Source organism: Ictidomys tridecemlineatus, chromosome 8, assembly GCF_052094955.1.
Source record: "Ictidomys tridecemlineatus isolate mIctTri1 chromosome 8, mIctTri1.hap1, whole genome shotgun sequence".
Lineage (NCBI taxonomy): Eukaryota > Metazoa > Chordata > Mammalia > Rodentia > Sciuridae > Ictidomys > Ictidomys tridecemlineatus.
This window is the reverse complement of record NC_135484.1, coordinates 39311832-39332580: the sequence shown is the minus strand read 5'-3', so window position 1 is coordinate 39332580 and position 20749 is coordinate 39311832. Positions and strand designations below refer to the sequence as shown.

Below are 20749 nucleotides of genomic sequence, written 5' to 3'. Positions count from 1 at the left end.
ATAAATACTGAGCCATTGTAAGTAATTAATAATTAAAACCATAATAAAACAGAAGATTTCTGAACACTGGCAGGATATGCCTGATGAAACTTGCCCCAAACACTGCAGCCCCTATTCTTTAGGTATTTATAGTGAGAATAATCTGCATCAGATGATTTAGTACTTAATTAGTACTTCTTTTCATTTTTCTACCTTCACTGCTTTATATAGTTCATTGCTTTATTTGTAATAATCTTTGATTGAGTTGTTATCACCTTCTCCTTTGAAGCTCATGTTATGACCACTAGCATCTAGTACATAATAGAGATTCAGCAACTGCTGGGAAATTGATTAATCAAGGGACTTTGAATATCTCAACATGGATGTTGATGAAGATATAGATAGGCAAAACAAATTGCCGTTCAAATTTGGGGTAATTATTACTACTATGTGGGAATAACAGTATTATGCCTTATCATAGCATATTTTAGAAAACTAAAATATAATATATGTTAAGCTAGGACAGAAGTTATAGAGCTACTCAAAAATGTTGAGCAACTAGCTGAACACTCTAAAGACATTAACACTAAAGTTACTTTTACAAAACTGTCTTCATCTCATGCAAACATAAAAATGCTATATAGGAAAAAAAAGCTAAGGAAAAAAAAAGATTTGCTTATCAAATACACCTCTCTGAAAATAGTTAGCTATATATAAACAGCTATGGATTCTATGCATTATTTCCACATTTAAAATAAGGATTGCTTAAGAAAAGGAATAAGAATTGAACATCTATTTGAATGGTTAGAGTCCTACATTGGGTATTTTTAATTCACTGTATCTAAGGTCACAACACTGGAGGGATGTATTCACATAAGTCACTGGAATTCCTTTTTAATTCTTACTCTTATAAGCTGAAAGATGACATTTTTGCAAAACATGACACATTAGTAAATAACACCTAATTAATTTGATAATTCTTTGATTAAGCTTTAATTTTTCTTGATTCTCATGCAGCAATTCAAATTATTCTGTATTATTTGTTCTTTTTCACACTTTTAGGGCAGGCTTTGAATAGTCCCAGTAGGTTACCTGAGAAGGAATTTATTCTTGTCTGACAGCAGGTCTATGCCATTAATAGTGACAAGGCTAGACCAAAAAGACACTTTAATAAATGTTCCCTCACAGAAAAGACATTCCTGTAGAAACTGGTGCCTCTCTCAAAAGTCTAGGAGAAAAAATTCTGAGCAAGTGAGAAAAATGAAACCTTAGGCCTTCTTTCTGTTTCCTTTCTAGATATAGAGAAAATGAAGCCATATGAACAATGTATTAAAAGAAGAGAATACTTATTTACTAGCTTTTGCCCCAACCTAAAAATGTTTTATCCTAAGGAATCTGAAAGAGTGGGAAAAGAAGCATCAATGGAATTGCATCTGCTTGGAAGTACTTGCATCTATTTCTGTATGCATCCCATACAGAAATCAGAGTGACTAGAATGTTTCATGGATTGATTCAGACAAGTATGACAATTTGATACATTTACCTCAAAAAGCTTCCACAGTTTTCCAGTAATTAGAAGGTAACTCTCCCCAGGGTTATGGCAAGTCCAGGGACTAGGCACTCCCATCATTAAACATAGACTTTCATTTTTTTTTTCTGTTTAGCCTAATTATGTATGCTGTCTGCAGTTTACTGATGCTTGCATCAAGCTCGGCTTTGCTAATTCCAAGCTTCTGTCTCCTGAGATACTACCAGTAACTCTTTAAGAAATCTTTACAGAGGCCTATTTGCAATGCTTAGAAACCTGTCATCTTTTTAAATAACAAGATTATTTCTAGGAATGAATAAAGAGGTCTACTCTGGAATAAACATATTTTTTTCATTGAGATAAATATTGTACATCAAGAATTCAACTCAACACACATCCCATGTTTCTGGCAAGGTATGAAAGTATGAGGCAGTGGGGATTTAAAGGCTAATGTTTGTTGATGGTGTATATAAGGCAGTAAAAACAAACAAACAAACAAACAAAAATTTGCTCTGCAGGGAATCATAATAATATTTGATAAATGAATCAGAAACTTAAAAAAAGTAGTGGGTAGAGAAACTATATATCTAGGAATTTTTCTATATCTGGGAATCATCATCCCCATGAGACACTTAAATAGTGTTTGTTATGATTATGATAGCTCAATGTTTCAAATGTATATGTATGTGCATAAGTTTAAACTATGTCTTATTTTTAAAAGTAATGTCTATTATTCCATTTTACAGATGAGGGAACAGGCCCAGGAAAGTTGAGTAACTTGCCTATATTTAATTAATTTTTTTCTTAAATAGTTAACTCATTTTATGGCAAGAGTCATTCTACTTAATTCTTTCCTCTCTTACCTTACGGCTCCAACAATTTTTCATTTGCTACTTCAGAAATCTTTCTGAAATTCATTTTGTAAATGTTGTGTCACAAATTTTTGTTATTACATGGCTAAATCAGAGATTCTGGGCTTTAGTTTACTGTAGGTTAAGAAGAAAGTCCATGTTCCAGACTTCAGCAAAATCTGAGAGATAGGTCAAAATTTCCATTAATGAATTCAAAGGGAATTCCATCAAACACATAAAGTGACCTAAACTGCAATAAATGAAATGAGTACAAGAATGTTTTCTGAAAGATTTCACTTTTAGATAAATGTTGTATGTCTAAACTTCTAATATCTTGGGTTCTCTTGGTACTATAATTTCTCTTTTTTACCATTGTTAAGGGGAATTATTCATAATAGATTCATTGGAAATTTTCTCTCAAATTGGAGAACTAGAACATTTCCTACATGTAAATTGAAAATCTGAATAGCATTACATTGTGGGTTTGTATGTATATATATATACATACACACATACATATTTTTCACACTCTTAAAACTCCATTCATCTATTGATGTACAGAACTACAGATAGACAGGAGAAATATGTTGCTGCTGTTCTATTGCAATGGTAAAGAAATTTATATTTTAAAAAAGCTAGAAGAAAATATTTTAATATTTTCACCACAAAAAAAGACAAATATCTGAAGACAGAATGATAAGCCTGATTTGAACATTTCATAATATATACATGTATTGAAGTATCATAGCACCCTACAAATATGTACAATTTTATGTGTCAATTGAAATATATATGCATAAAAAGAAAATATGTTTTGTAATAGTAGGCATGAAATTCATATTACATGACTTGCCATTTAGCTAATCATTTTGATTTAACTATATTAAGGCATGTTTTTATTGTATCCTCCCTGTCCCTTAACTACAAAGAGTTAATATTGTTAACATTACTTGAGGCCCTCAGTATATTATTCTATATCACTGAATCACACTCCCAGCTTATGTAAACCTAACAGTACACTTATTTTTATAATCTTTCATAGGACCAATTACATAGGCATATTAAATACAGAAGCATAACTACAACTGTAGGTATTAATCATATTATATTTCTTCTCTTTAAATAATAATAACAACAATAACTTTTTTTTTCTGACTGTACACAGTTGACTAGAGATAAGCTCTGTTTAAATTTGGTTTGGGCTTCATGAGGGTAAGCACCAGGCATATTTTGTTTACTGCTACATCCTCAGAATCTATCATAGTTCCTAGAACCTAGAGAACACTGAACCAAACTTGTTTTATGTGTGTACTACAGAATATCTTAACACAATCTTCAATATAACACTATAAATTATTTAATAAGATTATCCATATGATATAGACAGTAGAAGCAAGGCAAACAGATGTGAAATGGCTAATGTAGGGAAAAATTTTTTTTATCTTCAACAAAACTCGTCTGTCATAATAGAGATAGGGCACAGCTATGTATTCACCCATAAAGAGGAGCCAATACTGAGAGGGCCAAGCACTTCAAACGTACTATCTACTCTTTGACTCCACAACCCTACCACTACCAGCCTAATGGTACAAAGGAGGAAGGGACTCAGTGAGGTTGACCAACATGACAAAGTCACATTCCACCAAGTAGTACGGACTAGGTTTGAGTCCATGCAGTTTTGCTTTGGAGTCTGTTCTGACTCCTATATATTTTCTGCATTAGAGGAGTGTCTCTGAAGAATAAAAATGAACTAAAAATCAAATAACATCAAAAGTCATCTAATGAAGGAAAATAAAATGTTAACCTCATAAGGTTATGAACACATACAATTCTAGCTCTTACTGTGCTGCTTTGGGAGGAGAGTCCTGCCTAAGTCATTGTTGATTTTCATTTAGTTGAGACCTCAATGATATTTCAAGACTTACTTGAATCTCAATTTGGAGATAGTTTGTAGCATTGGGGGTTGAAACATTCATTTCATAGGTCACCTAATCACAGTTCCTATGACCACGCCAGAAATAATGACTTTCTAAAGTTTGTCCTTCCTTTCTTAAAAAATTATGTTTACATACGCCAAAATTAGCAATATTCCACAAATTTTCTCTCATCATCAAGCCCTTAAGTAGAGTGCTGCCTGATCATATATTATGAAATTATGCTTTCTTATTATTCTTCTTGTACTTAAATCCTTCAATGACTTTGCCAAATATCAATTCTATTGGGTTGACCACGTGTCCTATAATGTGACATTAAAAGCATTTCATTTTTTATTTCCTGATGCTTTTCAATCTTAGTTCATCCTGTCTTATAAATACATCAATTTCATATGCACTGCCATGTTCCAATGTATTTCCTCTTTCATATACAAATAAAGCAAGCTCTATGTATTCCTTAGTACTGAGTCAAATACCATTCCTCCTTCTGATTCTGTGGATCCCCTTTCCTTGATAGCAGGAATCACTGATGTCTCTAATCTGAAACTTGCAACATTTATAGTTTGTACTATGCAAACTAATCCCCAAATTTATCTTTTTCTTTTATCTATTAGTTCTTTTTTTCTTTCTAATATACTTGTTAAAGTTGGAAATTATATTTTAGTATTTGTATATCCTTTAGTGTGCTTGGCTTAGACTGCTAAACATGTAGAAATTATTCAAAATTTGTGCTCTGACTTATTTTAGTTCCTCTCTGTATACTCTACCTCTCTTTCTCTATCCTCTTCCCAAAACACCATACTTGATTAACTAACTGCTTACTACATAGTTTTATTTGATAATTAATGAAGTAAATCCTGTGAAAATAACTATAATGAACCTTGTTATTTAGCAGGTGCTAAACAACTGATGTTTGGATAGGAATCTTCACATGTTCACCTTTTGCAACTGGGTACCAAATGTGGCTTTCAGGACGGATGGTAAGTTCAAAGTTGCCTTCTTCAGCCCTGTCTACTTCAGTAAGGTGGGACCCCAGTCCTCCCAAGACCACCTACTTAGACAATTCATTAGGTTTAACATTCCAAAGAACTCTGAATAATTTGACATTCCCCTTTTTTGGTATAAATCCCATAATTCTACCTGCATTATAATTCCAAAATTATGTTAATTTTCTCTATCTACTGTTCTAAAATCAAGCTTTGTTTCACTCTTTCTAATTCTATTCTCTTCTAATCATCTTGTGCAATTCCAATTTTGTTTCTCTTTTTAGATTCCTTGAGTACCAAGTAAAGGGAACAAGCAGTTCCTCATCTATATCTGGAAAATCTATCTAGATTTGGTATTAATCCTAAGGTTTTACAAACTCATAAGTCTCAGTTTGAATTTTCTGTCTGCAACTTTGTGAGACCTTTACAAATAACATAAACTGGTTGTGTTGCAATTCTTTCCTCTGTAAGAAAAGGATTATAATATACACTTTCTAAGTCTTTATTAGGAAAATGCAAAATATTTCAAGAGTCTAGCAGAGAAAATTACAGAAGAACAATTCAAGATTTCATGATTCTGAGCCTTAAATATCCCTTTATTCTTGTTGTTTGTATACTCGGTTCCATATAGCCAGACCTGACAAATGTCTCAAGCCCATTTCAATTTTTATATATTCCATAGATCTAAGAAATAAATTTTAATAAATGACTCAAGATACAAATTTGTTAAAGTTGAGGTTTCAAAAACCAAACAGGCAAATTATAATATTCAGCCTGTGTGACACACCAAATTTATATTTTCTCCATTGTTTCTTAGTGTGCTATTGAGGTCCATTATAGTAATATGAGGGTTTTGTTTAGTTTTTAATTTTGTAGCTATCTTAACAATTTTGTAAAGAAAAATATTGATTGCCTTATTAATATATAGAAATTTTAAGTAACAAAAAGAAAATTTAATTGTAAACAGAATAAAAATGTTGTCTCCACTGCAAATATTATATAGCAACATTGAACAATTTTAAAAATTGAAGGCACACTTTGCAATCTTCACAATCATATTTTTCTAACATATTGAACATTTTTCATTTCATTAACTTAGAAATTATTTTGTCAATTATTTTAAACAATGCTTAAAAATACATTTTTTAAATTTAATTGTGGTGTTAAGTCTATTTAATTATAATTATTAACATATTTCCATATTATCTTCTTTGTGTGACATATTTAAATCTGTGTTATGTTATCTGAAAAGATGTGGAGTTTTATACTCCTTGTTAAAGATTCCTGTGGAAAAATCTCTGCTGAACCTAAACCTCAAGTTCTTTTTTCTCCTCTGAGGTAAACTCAGAAACCAGAAGTTTCTTTTTTAATTGGCTCTTTGGCTCTCTCACCTGACTGTGTTTAGTAGTTTTGTATCATTATTTAGGAAGACATAATAGAAGCTGAGAGACACCATTTTAGTAGCCTTATTTTAATTTCATTGAACAGTTGAAGATTCAGAATATTCCTTTTTCACACATTACTGCAGAGAAGAAAAGTGACAGAGAAAGATACCTCAAAATTATTAAATAAATCAAAAGATGAATTAAAAAAGATAGCAACAGGCTAGATTCTAAAGATCAGGCTGAAATTAAAATTGATTCTACAAGTGAGATGAGTCTTCAGATGACAATGAATTTTCTCAGATTTGAAAAATCAATGAATGAGTGAACAATACATTTCAAAGAAAAACATATTATTCTCAGTTACTTAGGCTTTCAGCATGGCAAGAACCTAAGGGATGCTATTTTACTAAAAGATCGTGTTGTAGCATCCTTTTCATCTAAAGATCTATATGCTCAAAGCTGTGGTTTTATGGACACAAATGCTTAGAAGTATAGGTAAGAATCAGAAGGAAATAGACAATGTGTAGATGAGAAAACTGATTGAATTTTTTTCTAGTTCATGTTCACAAACATAAAAATGAAAATGTTTTGTTATTATGGAATGAAGAAGAAAACATTTTCTTTTCAAAGGAAGTATGTATCATCATAGATTTCAAAAAATCAACTGTTGCATTTAATGATCCATGTTCTAATACCATGCTGGAACCGATTAAAGATGTATTTCAAATCTGGAATTGGTTCTATGCAGACTCAGGGATGAAAGCTGCTGAGCAGTGAGTCCCTTTCTGAAGATGTTTCCTATTTAGAGTATACATATCTTTAAAATTGGGAATGTATAAAATAAGCACTTAATTTTTTTGTGTAAATTCTCATCAAAATATTCACTGTCCACATATTCTAAGATGATTTAATTCTTTTTTTTAAAATAATTAAGATATCCAGGTTGTGAGTTTAAATCACTGTTTCTGGTGTACTAAGAGTAGTGTATATATTTTTGGGGTCTCTACTGCACACTTACTGAGTTATTATTAGTTAGACAGTTATTCAAGTCATGGCTTGTCTCTTGACTATCAGCTGGCTGAGGGAATTCAATAAATACTTACTGACTAAACACTGCAACTCCCAAAGCTTTTGTTGTGTAAAATAATTAGATGTTTGGAATTAAAATAAGCATATTTTTTGGAAGGTTGCCTACCTTGGAGCAGGATTTTTGGGGAAAGTATAAAGAAAGGCTAAATTTTACCTAGTCTTCTTTAATACACCAAGTGAAATCTATCAGATTAAACCATTAAATAACAGTGACTATACTGCTATTACATTTGACCTCTTCTCTGAAAGATTAAACCAAAAATATAGTAAAGTACCACTGAAGTTAAAGAAAAGGATTTTAATAAAGTGAGAGTACTAACTTAACTACTTGAGGATTTTCTAGCTATGGACTTGAAACCCATTGAATTGAAATACAGGCTGCCAAAGAATACCCTATTATAGTCACAGAAGATTTTGGTAGGTGAGTACCCTCAATTTTAGGAAAGTAAACAACACAGAAAGTAAAATAAATTACCTTGACATAAATTCTTGGCTCAAGTAAAAGTCAGACAATTTCTGGGATTGTAATGGTGGGATAATTCTTAAGAAATAAACTTTAACTTATATTAAACTTTAATCCTTCTAGCTATGGAGATGAAAGCTAAAAAGAAAAAAAAAAAGCTTTAAAATTCTAACCAAAAGCACACTTGCCTTAGTCCTTGTATTGACATTGAAATTGTTTTCTTTATCTACAGGGAATATAAAGAGGTCTGTGAGTCACGTGACTTCTTACTTTTAGAAATTCATCTTTTTAACTTGGATGACTCTGTTCAGAAATCCATTCAATTCATTAAGCTCAAGTAGAAATTGATGAAGAGGGAATATGAAACTGACAAGATCATGATGTTTCCTTAAGAGTTTAAAGAGTGAATGAAACTATTGGTACAAGTGTCGCTTGAGAAGAATGTGCTTAGCCATGAAATATTGAAGAGGAAATTGGAATTATTAGGAAGGTCATATATAAATAAATCTAAAAGAATTTTATCTTGAACATCTCTACTATTGATTTTTAGAGAAAACAAAGAAAGCATCATGAATTGATTTGCAGTGTTGCAAATGATGTCTGTATTGACCAGTTTTAGTAGTTCTCTCATAAGAAAATGACAAGTAGATAGTCTTAATCTTTAGAGGGAAAGTGAGGGTTATTACCTTTAAGACAGACACCACAGGAACAGGATCTCTCTCTCTCTCTCTCTCTCTCTCTCTCTCTCCCTCTCCCCCCACCCCTTTCTCTCCCTTTCCTCCCTCCCCTCAAACAGCTATTCAAATATGTAACACTGACAATCTACAGAATCAAGGGATCTCATGGTGAGGTTGTTCTGACATTAAAGGGAAGATAAAAAAAATTTTCTTCAGCAGTGGGGAGGGAATCTTCAGTGTTCATAGTATCTTAAAAAAAAAAAAGTAGATATATGTCTATTCCAGCTGCTCATATGACCAGCCTTGATAGTATATGTTCACTTTCTAGATTTAAATAGACTTTGTTCTTATTGCTCCAACTTAATTTAAAGTGAGTCAGTAGAGGAGAAATTGAGATAGGGCAAAATGATCTGATCCTTATAGTTTACACTGGCATATTGTGATGGTATTTAAAATGAAGTAGGAATTATCTCCAATCAAAGTATATTGCACATTCACTATTCACTGTGGAGTGCCAGAGCACTTTAATTAATATAATGTACATGTTAACTAAAACTTTTAAGGATACCTTAGGAGTACTTTATTTCTTGGTACATAAAGCAAAACTGGGGACTTGATGTCACAGTATCAGCACCTGCACATGGCATCAACAAGGTTTTCGACCATGAACTACAGTTTGGGCTCCTTTTGAGAGTGTGACAATATTCTCCAAGAGAATTACTGAATCCCAGAGGAAAAAGTCAAATTATAGTTTAAAAAACTCATTACCAATAATTAATAATGAACTCCAGCTAAACAATAACAGGTGTTCCACTAATCCCAAACAGAAACAGATGGAAGCACAAATGTTTTATAAATAATGGATACATGCAGAGCAATAAACTTGGCAGGAATTATTTTATTCCTTAATTGTCAGTCAGAGTCAATGTCTTATCACTTGTTTTCTCTAAATTAATATGCCCAGATTAAATCTGTGTTTCTCACTCCTTAGTCTTAAAATATTAGTACTTTATCATTCCATATTCCATATTGCATCACTAATGAAGATAGTATTTTTACACTTTCCTTTGGTACATTTACCAATAGTATGTAGTTTATTATACTTTATTTCTCCTGTCCCCCTTCCTCCATCTTAGTCCTTGAACAAAAATTACTGGTCTAAATATTCTTTTACTTCTTAAACCTTCAAAATAATGAAGGTAGGTAGATGAGATACATTAGGGCAGTCAGAAAGTCAAGTAAATAGATGGTATTAAGAGATTTAATCCTATAAGAAAAAGGAATTATTTTTAGGACTTGGAGTATTATGTAGTTTTGATCCTCTGGTGAATCAAACCCCAGTCCTTGTGCATGCTAGGCTAGTGCTATGCCACTGTGCTCTATCGTCAGCCCTCAATCTGATTTTTTTTTTTTAGAGGTTCACATATACCTTAAAAAGAGCTCTCTCTGTGTGGTCATTAGCAAAATCTTCTTTACCTCATGGAGAGATGGTTTTATTATTCCTTCCGACCTTCAGCTTTTGTGAGGTATTCAGAAAGAATCCATTGGTATTGTAACTGTTGTACTGCCCGTGTCGCTTACTAACTTCCACAATGGGGGGTTCAGTGTGCTATGATTTTCTTAGAAAATATGTTTTAAGATCAATATATTGTAGCTACTATAAACATTTTATGGCACAGATATTATTTTTCATCAAATAATGAAATTTAAAAACTAATGAAACACAAAGAAAACAATATATATTAGTCATTTTTAAATTCCTATTTATCAAAAAGACAGGTTCATCTTACGTATAAGTCAATATTTGGTCCATCTTATAAAAGCAGATATATCTGTGGAGTTGACTTCCTTGAAATACCACTGCTGAAAAAAAAATGGGCTGTGAATCTTTTACCTAAAGTGAATTTATGGTGCATATTGCCTGGGATGGTGCATATGGCCTGGGATCATTCTTGTGGAGTGCTCACCCTGACATACTGTGGGGGAAAAGAATGAATAAAAGATGAAAACAATTTGCTATGATTCCACTAGGTGCCTTCTCAACAATGCAAGGTTGTAACTGTGGTCTTCATTTTTAATGTAAGCAACTTGAAGATGAGATACTCAGTGATTTTCCTCAAGGTCCCATCACAGAAAAGACTGGAGTCAAGCACTGGACTTGTATGCCTCACTTTCCTCTGTATCACCCTACCTTCCTCAGTGCTTCCACTTATTTTTACTTTGCTATTATACCATACCCAACTGATGACCGTAATCAACTTCACCAAGTAAGATATCATCATTCTCAGGTTTATAACCTTCATTTCAGTTTTTAACACATTAAAAATGTAGAAAAAAAATGGAGGAAGTAAAAGAGGAAGAGGAGGGGGAAGAGAAGGAAACCATCTGACAGAATTAGTTGCTCTGCTAGTTTAGTTGTCCAGAGAAACAAGAGTCTCAGGATTTTCTTAATTCCTAGGGCCCATATGTATTCTACATTTTTTTCAGATATGACATACCTGTTTTTCAACATATGCATGAGTTATAATTATACATTTTAGAAAGATTTTCTCATAAACAGGCAAGGACACAAAATGTGTTTGCTTTAAACAAACAGCTTCAGTTATTTTAATATAAATTATCTCCTTCTTTAACAATATCTTCTTAGAAATGTTTTCCCGAATATGAGCATAAATTTCACCAGTTTTTAATTCTGCATAAACCATAGTGCAAGCAATAAGTTGCTTATTTTTAATTATGGTATTAGTAAAGAATACCTCATTAAACTCTGGGCAAGAATTAAAGATATAAGAGATTAATATACATTGCTTTAACTAAACTTTTTCTTCATTATGTTGACTATTAACTCCAGACTTGACTATCTCCATTAATATTTTTCTGGAATGGCCAAAGTTCATATGTGGGGAGAAGTTTTTTTGAGGGGGTTGAATATTTGAACTGTGATGCATTTTAATATGAATTCTGTTCACTTTTAGGAAAAGAATGTTCACTTCTAAGAAAAGACTGATATTTTCATTGTCGCACATTTTTTCTTCTGTTTACAAGGAATTTTAAAAAGATGATTCATCGATTCACTCCAAGATATTATTAAAGATATTAGCATACTTCACATATGAAGATATTAGCATGTTTTTAGCTTTCAGCTGACCATATTTGCAATAAGCCATGCAGTGATTGAAAGTAAAATTAAAGGCCCTAATGCCACTTATTACTTTTGCTTTTTATTGGCTTTATTCTAGATCTACACATGCATTATGCATTTTTTAAAAAATGAAAATACAGTTTAGTACATTAAAAAGCCAACAATCTTAGAAACAAAGACTATTAAAACAGACAAGTACAAGAATTGTTTGGAATACCTGGTTTTAAGTCCCCATGGACAAACATGTCAATCATATATCGACAGAATGCATACTGATCTGACAGAGTAAAAAGAAAAAAAAATGAGAAAATGTCATCAAAACCCTTCTTTTTTTCAATTGAGAAATGGTTTAACAAAACAAAATAGCACAATTCAATTTTGGTTACTACATATTTTCTGTGAAGAAATAATTTGCATTCATGGACATGCAGGGGGGAAAAGGCATAATGAACATAATGCTCCATTTAGTCATACAAAAAATACCTTAAATTTTAAAACATAGATAATATTATAGTGGTTGTTTTTTAAAAATGAAAGCCTTTTTCATCAAATTTGCTACAAAGTCATCACATTAAAGCACTCATTCTCATTTGTCCTTTTGTAGAGTTAGGATGATGAAGCAGAAATTTTACAAAAGAAAATTGGTTCCAATTTGGAATGTTTTACGAAATATTCCCTCCCAGATCCTACATGAAGCTGCAGAATATTTTGTCAAAAAGGCCTGCAGTAGGGCGAACCCCTTTGAAACTCCTCTCCATGACAATGTTCTTTAATTAGAAGAAATCAAGAACAGACTAACAGTGCCAAATGATACCACTGTTAAGATAATTAATTGAGCAATTTTCATAAGACCATTTTATGATCTTGACTAGTCTATGACCTATGGAAAAAAGAGCAAAAAACAGTAAGTGGTGAACATTTGGGACACACATCTTTAAAATCACTTCAAGAGTTTTTTTTTTCTTTTCTCTCTAAACTATTTCATATTTTCACACAACTTTAAATTCTCCTAAGGTCAATCTTCTATTGATGAAGATTCTCATTAGAGTCTGTAAGTTTTACCAGAGGTTCTCTAAATCTTGAATATTATGAAATGAATCTTCTATGCAATGATTTACATTTTAGTATTCTTAGAATAGAGATCTTATTAATCCACCAAATCCAAAGGCAGTTTGGGGACCATGTAAGTTCATTGGCTTTATACAACATGACATATTTTTAATTGTTTCACATTTTGCATATCAAACATGAAAAAACAAAATTTGTTATTCTATTAATATACATTGAAGGATTTTTTAAAACTTCAACCTTTATAGAGTGTTAATATTTTTATTCAGTTTTATTATGAAACTCTCCCAGGTCTTTCAAACCGTAAATGCTATGGTGATAGATCTAAAATATAATCGTGTTCATTAATACCTAAATATGTTAAGCCAAAACTCATATAATTTCAAAAAGTTGCATGTATTTTTATTGTTGAAATGAGAGCACATTTTCCCACAGGAAACTCAGGAGTGGGAAAAAGGCTAATTCTCTGATCAGTCCATAAATCCATCTGCTCTTTGATGAAGCTGCAGTAACAAAAGTTTCAGATGCCAGGACCTGGGAACCTCATAGTATATGGAAGAAAAAGTAAGGTTAAAGCAGATGGTAGCTTCTCTTTTCTGAACACAAGATTTTCTTGCTGAATGGGTAATTCTGCACTAAGACAAGAAAAAAAAAATGCAGTCTCCTTTAATGGAAAATTAGAATTAGTTCAATGTGACATTGTTAGTGTTTCCCTTTTGTTTCACTAACTGAAGTGATTATGCCTTTAGATTTCTTTTAGAAGTAGTTCTCTGTTGGCAAGTTACTCATCAAAAAGACAAGGGAATTTGCCAAAACAGAAATCTGTGGGACACATCATTTCAAAACTTGTGCTGTGGGCCTGGACCCTAGGATGATGCATTTTTTTCAAACTCCCCTGATGCATCTAATCAGATATATCATATATGCAGAATCCCCAATCTAAAACCATTCAATTGTGTTTTTACTCAGTGATCACTAATGACACTACAGCCTCCTAGGACAGCAAAAGAGACTTTTTGTTAGAATGTAGTTTGAAGTTTAGAATGTAGGGACTATTTGTAATTTGAAGGATTTGTACCATGCTCCAAAATGAAATATTGTTCTCTGTCCCAAGGGATGATAGGGTGGCTATACACATAAAATGTTGAACAGTGTACTGAATTAATAAAACCACAGTTTAAAGTTTCCTCCTCAATTGAATATTGAGAGTATAACAAAACCTTTTAACCTGGTATGGATATTACCAAAGTGCTATGTTTATTTTTTATCATACCAATAATGTGTGGTTCCAAAGATCATTCTTTTAATTAATGCATCAATAGTTCAATGAGCTTCTAATTTGAAAAGAAAATTCTCTTTTAGTTCAAGGAACTTTCTTTTTCATCTAGAAAATTATTTGAGTAATAACATTTAATACGTTTTAGTTCTTTATAAGCAAGGCTGTGATCTTATATTCTAATGGCATCACTATTTTTAAAATATTTTACATTAAGAATTTTGTAATATTTTGTATATTTCTCTCTGTCCTCAGATCAAGATGTATAACAATTCTTTGAAGGCATGTGTTGGGCAGTTCCGAGTATGTCTTTTTCACCTGCCTTAGGACAGAGCAAAAGAAAATTCCTAATTCTAAAAGATTCATTTTACAGAGATGCTTCTTTAAACCCAAGTCAAACTATGTAGCTGGAATATTTTCCTAAAGAAAAATCTGAGTTGTCTTGTCATGGTAACTCTCATAGTTATTGGATAATAATTTACATAAGTTAACTTCATATTTGGTCACCACTTCAAAGTATTTTTTCTCAAATAGCATTGTTCTAGGAATAATCCATGCTGTCCGTCTCTCCCCTTTGCGGTCCTCAGGGAGCAATGATGGACATCATTCAGCTGCTGCTGCCTTGTCAGTGTTCCCTGTGGAGTGGCAGCTGAGGGAAAATGAATTCTGGGTGCAAAATGTCAACAGAAAGGGATTCTTAAAAATAATCTTTAATGAGGATGGGGTACATGCAGTCCAGTGTTCTATGGCAGATTCTCATTAGCTCTATTTTCTCTGACTGCCACAGATATTTAAATAATTGTTGGAAAAGAAAGAAAAAAATAAGCAAAATACATAGGATCTGGGAGATTGTTTTGTTTCTTTTTTTCTCTTCCCCACAGACTCACCAGAGACTAAGAAGCAATATGCTATTTTGGCAACACTTCTTACCACCCCATAAATTGATTTAAATTGGTCCATAAAAACTAAATTATGTGATATAAAAGTTGTGTATCAGTTTCTAGTAGGCATGTACACACATATGAATCTTATTCTCAGTGCTTTAAGTATAAATGTATTGTTTATGTAGGAAATATTAAAAGTAACCACACTTAATATATTTACATATATACCATGTAATCAAATAATTTCCAATAATTTTGTGTCCTGTGTAGGTTTCCAAGTAGTAAAAGATCTGGAAAACAATTTATTTAAAAGGAACTATTTAGACATCTTAATGAAAAGAATATCTTAAATTCATTACATCTAACTTAAGCGAAGCAAATAAATATTTTCTTGACCAAAGAAGAACTAGTTTAATTTTACTGTTAACAATACAGGAACTTCAAAATAAAAGTAAACTCATGCATTTGTATTTTAAACAACATCTTTATCTTATTTAATTAAAACTATTACGTGATTAGGTTTTTAAATAAACAAATTATCTTAAGTCTTAAGTATAGAAATAAAAGTTAACATATTTATGTGTCTGACCAACCATTATAGGTTAAATTTTGATTACTTACCTAATACTACCTTTATTTAATTGATGATTGCTATTCTCAATAGGAAACCTTGCTTTAGCAAATGCATTTGTTTAGCTGATGAAATATTATTTGTGTACTTGTGTCTACCTCTGTGTGATATTTGAGCGTCCTTTTAAAAGATAAATAGCTCTTAATGTAGAAATGAAAACAGCAAAATGAAAATGGAATAATAATATAATATATCTTAAATAAATCTGGTTACTGATAGGAATAAAATATAGTATTTGTAACTTGAAAATAAATATTATTTGAAAATGTCCTAGTGTTATGTCCTTATCAGTAAAATATAACCTCAAAGCCATCAGAGATACTAAAAATGACCATCCCAAAACATGTTCATATTCCTACTTACTGGATAAGTATTTCGACATTCCCCAAAATAACTGGCATACTTCTTTATAAACTTAAGATAACCTTGGCATATTTTAACTAGTTTCATGTTGGAAAAGGATGATCTAAAATGCAAAATATTTTAAGATATAATTAAACATATTAGTGAATCAGAAGATTAACTTTTTGTATTCTATCATAGTACAATATTCCATTAAAATATTTTCCTTCATTTATTACATTCATTTTCTATCCCAAATATTCCATAAATGAAATAATTTAAAAAGAGATGATAACTAATATTTTTAATCTTTCAGGGTAATATAATCATCTTAAAAATGAAAGAAAGATTTAAGGTTCCAAAGTTTTAATTAAATCCTATATTCAAATATTACTTTGAAATAAGTGAAAATTACTCAGTTTTTTGATCACAAAAAGAAAAAAAAGGATCTTTCTTCCTTCTTTTCTTCTTTTTTAAAATATATATTTTAAAATATGTACCTTTCATCCTATAAATCAAAGTTTACAAATATTACTTTTACACTGAAGTTTACTAATATTGTCAACTTGGGGAAGATAAAATTACAAAAGTAGATAAAATACAAAAGTATACTGCATGTTTCAGATCATGTTAACTATAATGAGGAAAATTATTGTCATTTTTCTGTCCAAAAGCTTAATCAGTAATTAGATGTTAAGATTCTTTTTTTTAACATAAGCGTCTCAGAGTATCCAATTCCTTGATTTTAACTCTCACATGAAATTATTCAATTGCTACCAGAGTAAAAGAAAATTTTATTCTGCACCCTCTGTAGGACACATCCTTTACAGAAATAGGTTAGGTCCCACATTCTAGTCATGAGTCTCAGAGTGTGTAGTGACCTTGACCTAAGAATGGACTTAGGGAAGGAAAGATTCAACAAAGCCCACAAGGTGGAAATAAAAGGCCCTTAGTAGCCCTCTAAAAACTTCACCACTTTATATTTACATAGAACCCTTCCATAAAGAACTTCAGTTGTCTATTCCACCTCCATTTAAATGCTATAGCATTTCTGAAGTGAGGGTATAAGTTTGACATCACTCTTATTGAAGAGAATCAGTCACCTGTCAGCTGTAGAGCTTCCCAAAGTCATCAATTGGCAAAAAACGCTGAGAGTTCTTTTTTCTCCAACTTTGTTGCCTATTAAATTCAATGAGTTTTATAATTTGATCATATTCTAAATTGTGTGTGCTTTCAGAGACTATGAGAATGTACAAATAGCTTTAATAGTATTTTTATTTATAATTTGGACATAGACTCCTTTACAAATCTTTGGAATTGCTATCATTTTTTTTTCTGGAGTGCTTTTCTCTTAAGTATGACACACAAAACTGTTCAATTGTTATTCTATCTCTTAATAGAAATTCTACATCTCAAGAATTCAACATTTACTCCCAACATTTAAGTAACTCCAAACTCTAATTCAAAAACCACTTTAAAATACTTCAAAATGCAACCTTAGATATGTTTGAACCCATTTTATATTTCCATAAATAAATATTAATTCCCATTTTATTATACTTCTTTTCCAGTATATTTACATGTATGGGCCTGTTACCCCTGTTTGGAGTCTGATTTTGATCTTTGTCAGTTTAATTTTACTGCATCTGCTTCTTGCCCAATATCCTCTTAGTGCCTCGGGCTGCTTCCTCCTCTGAATGTTTACCTTGCTGCTCATGTTTGGACAGTGCCTCTTTGTCCTCCTTTTCTTTATCCTTCTCTTTGGTTTTCGGTGATGGTTTCTGTACTTCTTTTACTTTTGCAGCTGTTTGCTTCATTTTCTCTGGTTTCCCACCTTTTGCTTCCTTTTTAGTCTTTTCATCAGTCTTTTCTTTAGCCTTAGCCTTCTTTTCTTCTGTTTACAGTTAAGAAACATTAGATTATTACTTTTTTAATTTACCAACAGAATATTTCTTCTGTAATTGCTACATAAGCATAATTTTTAGAAGAAAGAGGAAAGGTAAAAAAAAGGAACAGGAAACTGTAATTTTGACATAAATATTTGTGATTGTTATCAAAGTTTAATGCAATGTATGAAGGGCTATCTTAAACTTATAGCTTACCTGCAAAATACACCTCTTTTTAATTAAAAATGCTGCATTTTATATAATCAAGAGAGATTAGACTACATTTAAGTTCAGAGACTTTTCTTCTGACAAAATAATTTTGGAAACAGCAAAACCAGGTTCTTGCTATGGAGTCCCTCAGAGATATCTTATACAGAGACTCTCCAAGGAGGAAAATTATGCTATATATATATTATCCAAAATTATTTTACCATAAATTTCTCATACAAATATTACCCACTTACTTCATAAGCTTTTAAGATTCCAAACTCTTTGTGGATTCTGTGACTATACTTGGGATTTTCTTCTACATTCTATGAACCATTTCTAAATATCCTTTGCTTGCTTTTTGCTTTTTCCTACAGCAAACTCATACATATCATGACTGGAAAAAAAAATCTGCTTCCTATTTATGACTTGAATCAACACCGTTCTAGAAACCCACACTGAAATGTTTATTAGGGTCTGTCTGGAGTGAAATTTCCCCTGGAATGGCCAACAGCCAAATTTACACAACTCAAAAAGCCCTTCCAGAGAATCTATATTGGTCTGAGCTCATAGATATTTGATGAATCTTTACCAGCACAGTAATATTATTTTCTAAAGAAATATTTAATGCAGTATTTAAAACCCTGAGATATTTGTTTTCATTCTGTTTCTTTTCACAGCACCTCTCCAAAAGTTTCTTTTCTTCCACCATTCGACTTCATTTTTCTTGAATGCATTATGCATTTTTCCCATGCTAACACTGTCAAACTGCAGTGTATATTTTCCATATATTCTATATATCAAAATTTCACCACATTCAATTCACATGTAAAAAATTGGCTTTGATATTGAATTTAATCATTTCTTCCCCTGAGATTTCATTGACCTGAATTTTTATTAAAGCATTTTATTTCCTATTGTATATTTTGAATTACAGATGATTGTTCACTTATCTGTGTTCCTTACCACACTTATAAGCAACTTGAAAATAGGAACTCCATTATTCAACTTTGTATCACCATTATGTCTAGTACAGTGCTTTTTTTCAGACAGAAACAGAATAAACGTATGCTTAATTGATGGAGTAAATATTTCATTATATTCAGGTCATATATATAACAGTGATAGATTAAATATGTAAATAGAAATGTTTAGAATAAATGTATTAAATCTTGGAAAACTTGTTAACATGATTTTTGGTTTATGCTTTGTTATGTGAAATTGTTATATAATCCTTTGTAGACTGACAAAAATTTATGATTGGCTTTATACTATACAATTAAAAAATATTAAATTTATATCTATTTGTAATTTCATAAAAATTTACACAGAGACAATTTTCATAGAAACAAGGATTATTATAATCATTGATTTTAAGTATAAAAATGGTAAAATTTTCCCTACCTATTTTGAAATTTATCAGAGACTCTCATCTTTGAAATAGATAACTTTGTCTTCAATAGAAAAAATAAGAACTCCATAATGAGGTGAATATAATGAGAAAAATAATGTGAAACTAAAGCAATAGCAAATTTCTACTTGTTTTGATCAAACTGAATCAATATTCTTAAATTTATGACAAATATTTTCCCTCATTTTTAACAAAAAGAATTTAAGAGACATTCATTCAGGATTGATAAAGCAAATATATATATATATATATATATGTGTGTGTGTGTGTGTGTGTGCGTGTGTGTGTGTGTGTGTTGTGCGTACTCATGTGTGTGTGTGTATCCATGTTGTATTTAAATAACCTCATTTTAGTTAGGTAGATAATTAATTCATGACATTTGTCAAATACAAAACAAAATGGTTTAATCAAAAGAATGACATCTGCATATTTTATATAATTTTGCAAGTAGCATTGCCCATTTATAATTTTATAAGAATAAAATGTCTGTCTCATGCCAAAGTATAGAAATATGTTATCTAATAAACATACTATGGTTCTACCTATTTTTGGAATTAGAATATACCTAATTCCATCTCTCATTCATTAAGTAACTACAAATTGCTTGACTTCTCTATGCCTCAGTTTTCCTGCATTTAAAATAAATCATCATTGTAGCTGCCTCTTCCTCTAAGAATGCTGTGGAAATAAGCAAGATAATGAACAACAATAACACAACAACAAAACTGAACACTGCAAAATAAGTACATAAATTCCTAATATTGAAAATACATATGTTACATTATTAGAGCTCTTTGAAACTTCCTTTTAATTTACCCAGAATTTAATATATAGCAGGAGGTACTACATTGTACTAATTCTACATATGAGTAATCCAAGAAACAAAAGCCATTTTGGTAAAGATGGAACAACCAAATGAGTCAGGAATAATATCGGTAAAGCCAGAATGTCTAACCAATTTCCTAAGAACACTAACTGGCATAAAGTTATAAATATTATCCTGTGGAAAT

The 20749-nt window shown here is 31.3% G+C and overlaps 1 protein-coding gene across 17 annotated transcripts in view; it reads right to left on the bottom strand.

Moving 5' to 3' along the window:
* Positions 1-20749, bottom strand: part of Trdn (triadin) — a 356336-nt gene that overhangs the window by 225352 nt on the left and 110235 nt on the right. For 15 of the 17 annotated variants that reach the window (XM_078019258.1, XM_078019265.1, XM_078019260.1 and 12 more), the window contains exons 8-9: positions 17941-18129; positions 12252-12311 (exon numbers count right to left, since the gene is read on the bottom strand). In XM_078019258.1, coding sequence (XP_077875384.1) covers positions 12252-12311; positions 17941-18129 — 249 coding nt within the window. The remainder of the gene's footprint in view (positions 1-12251; positions 12312-17940; positions 18130-20749) is intronic. The other 2 variants (XM_078019269.1, XM_078019262.1) reach the window with 1 other exon arrangement.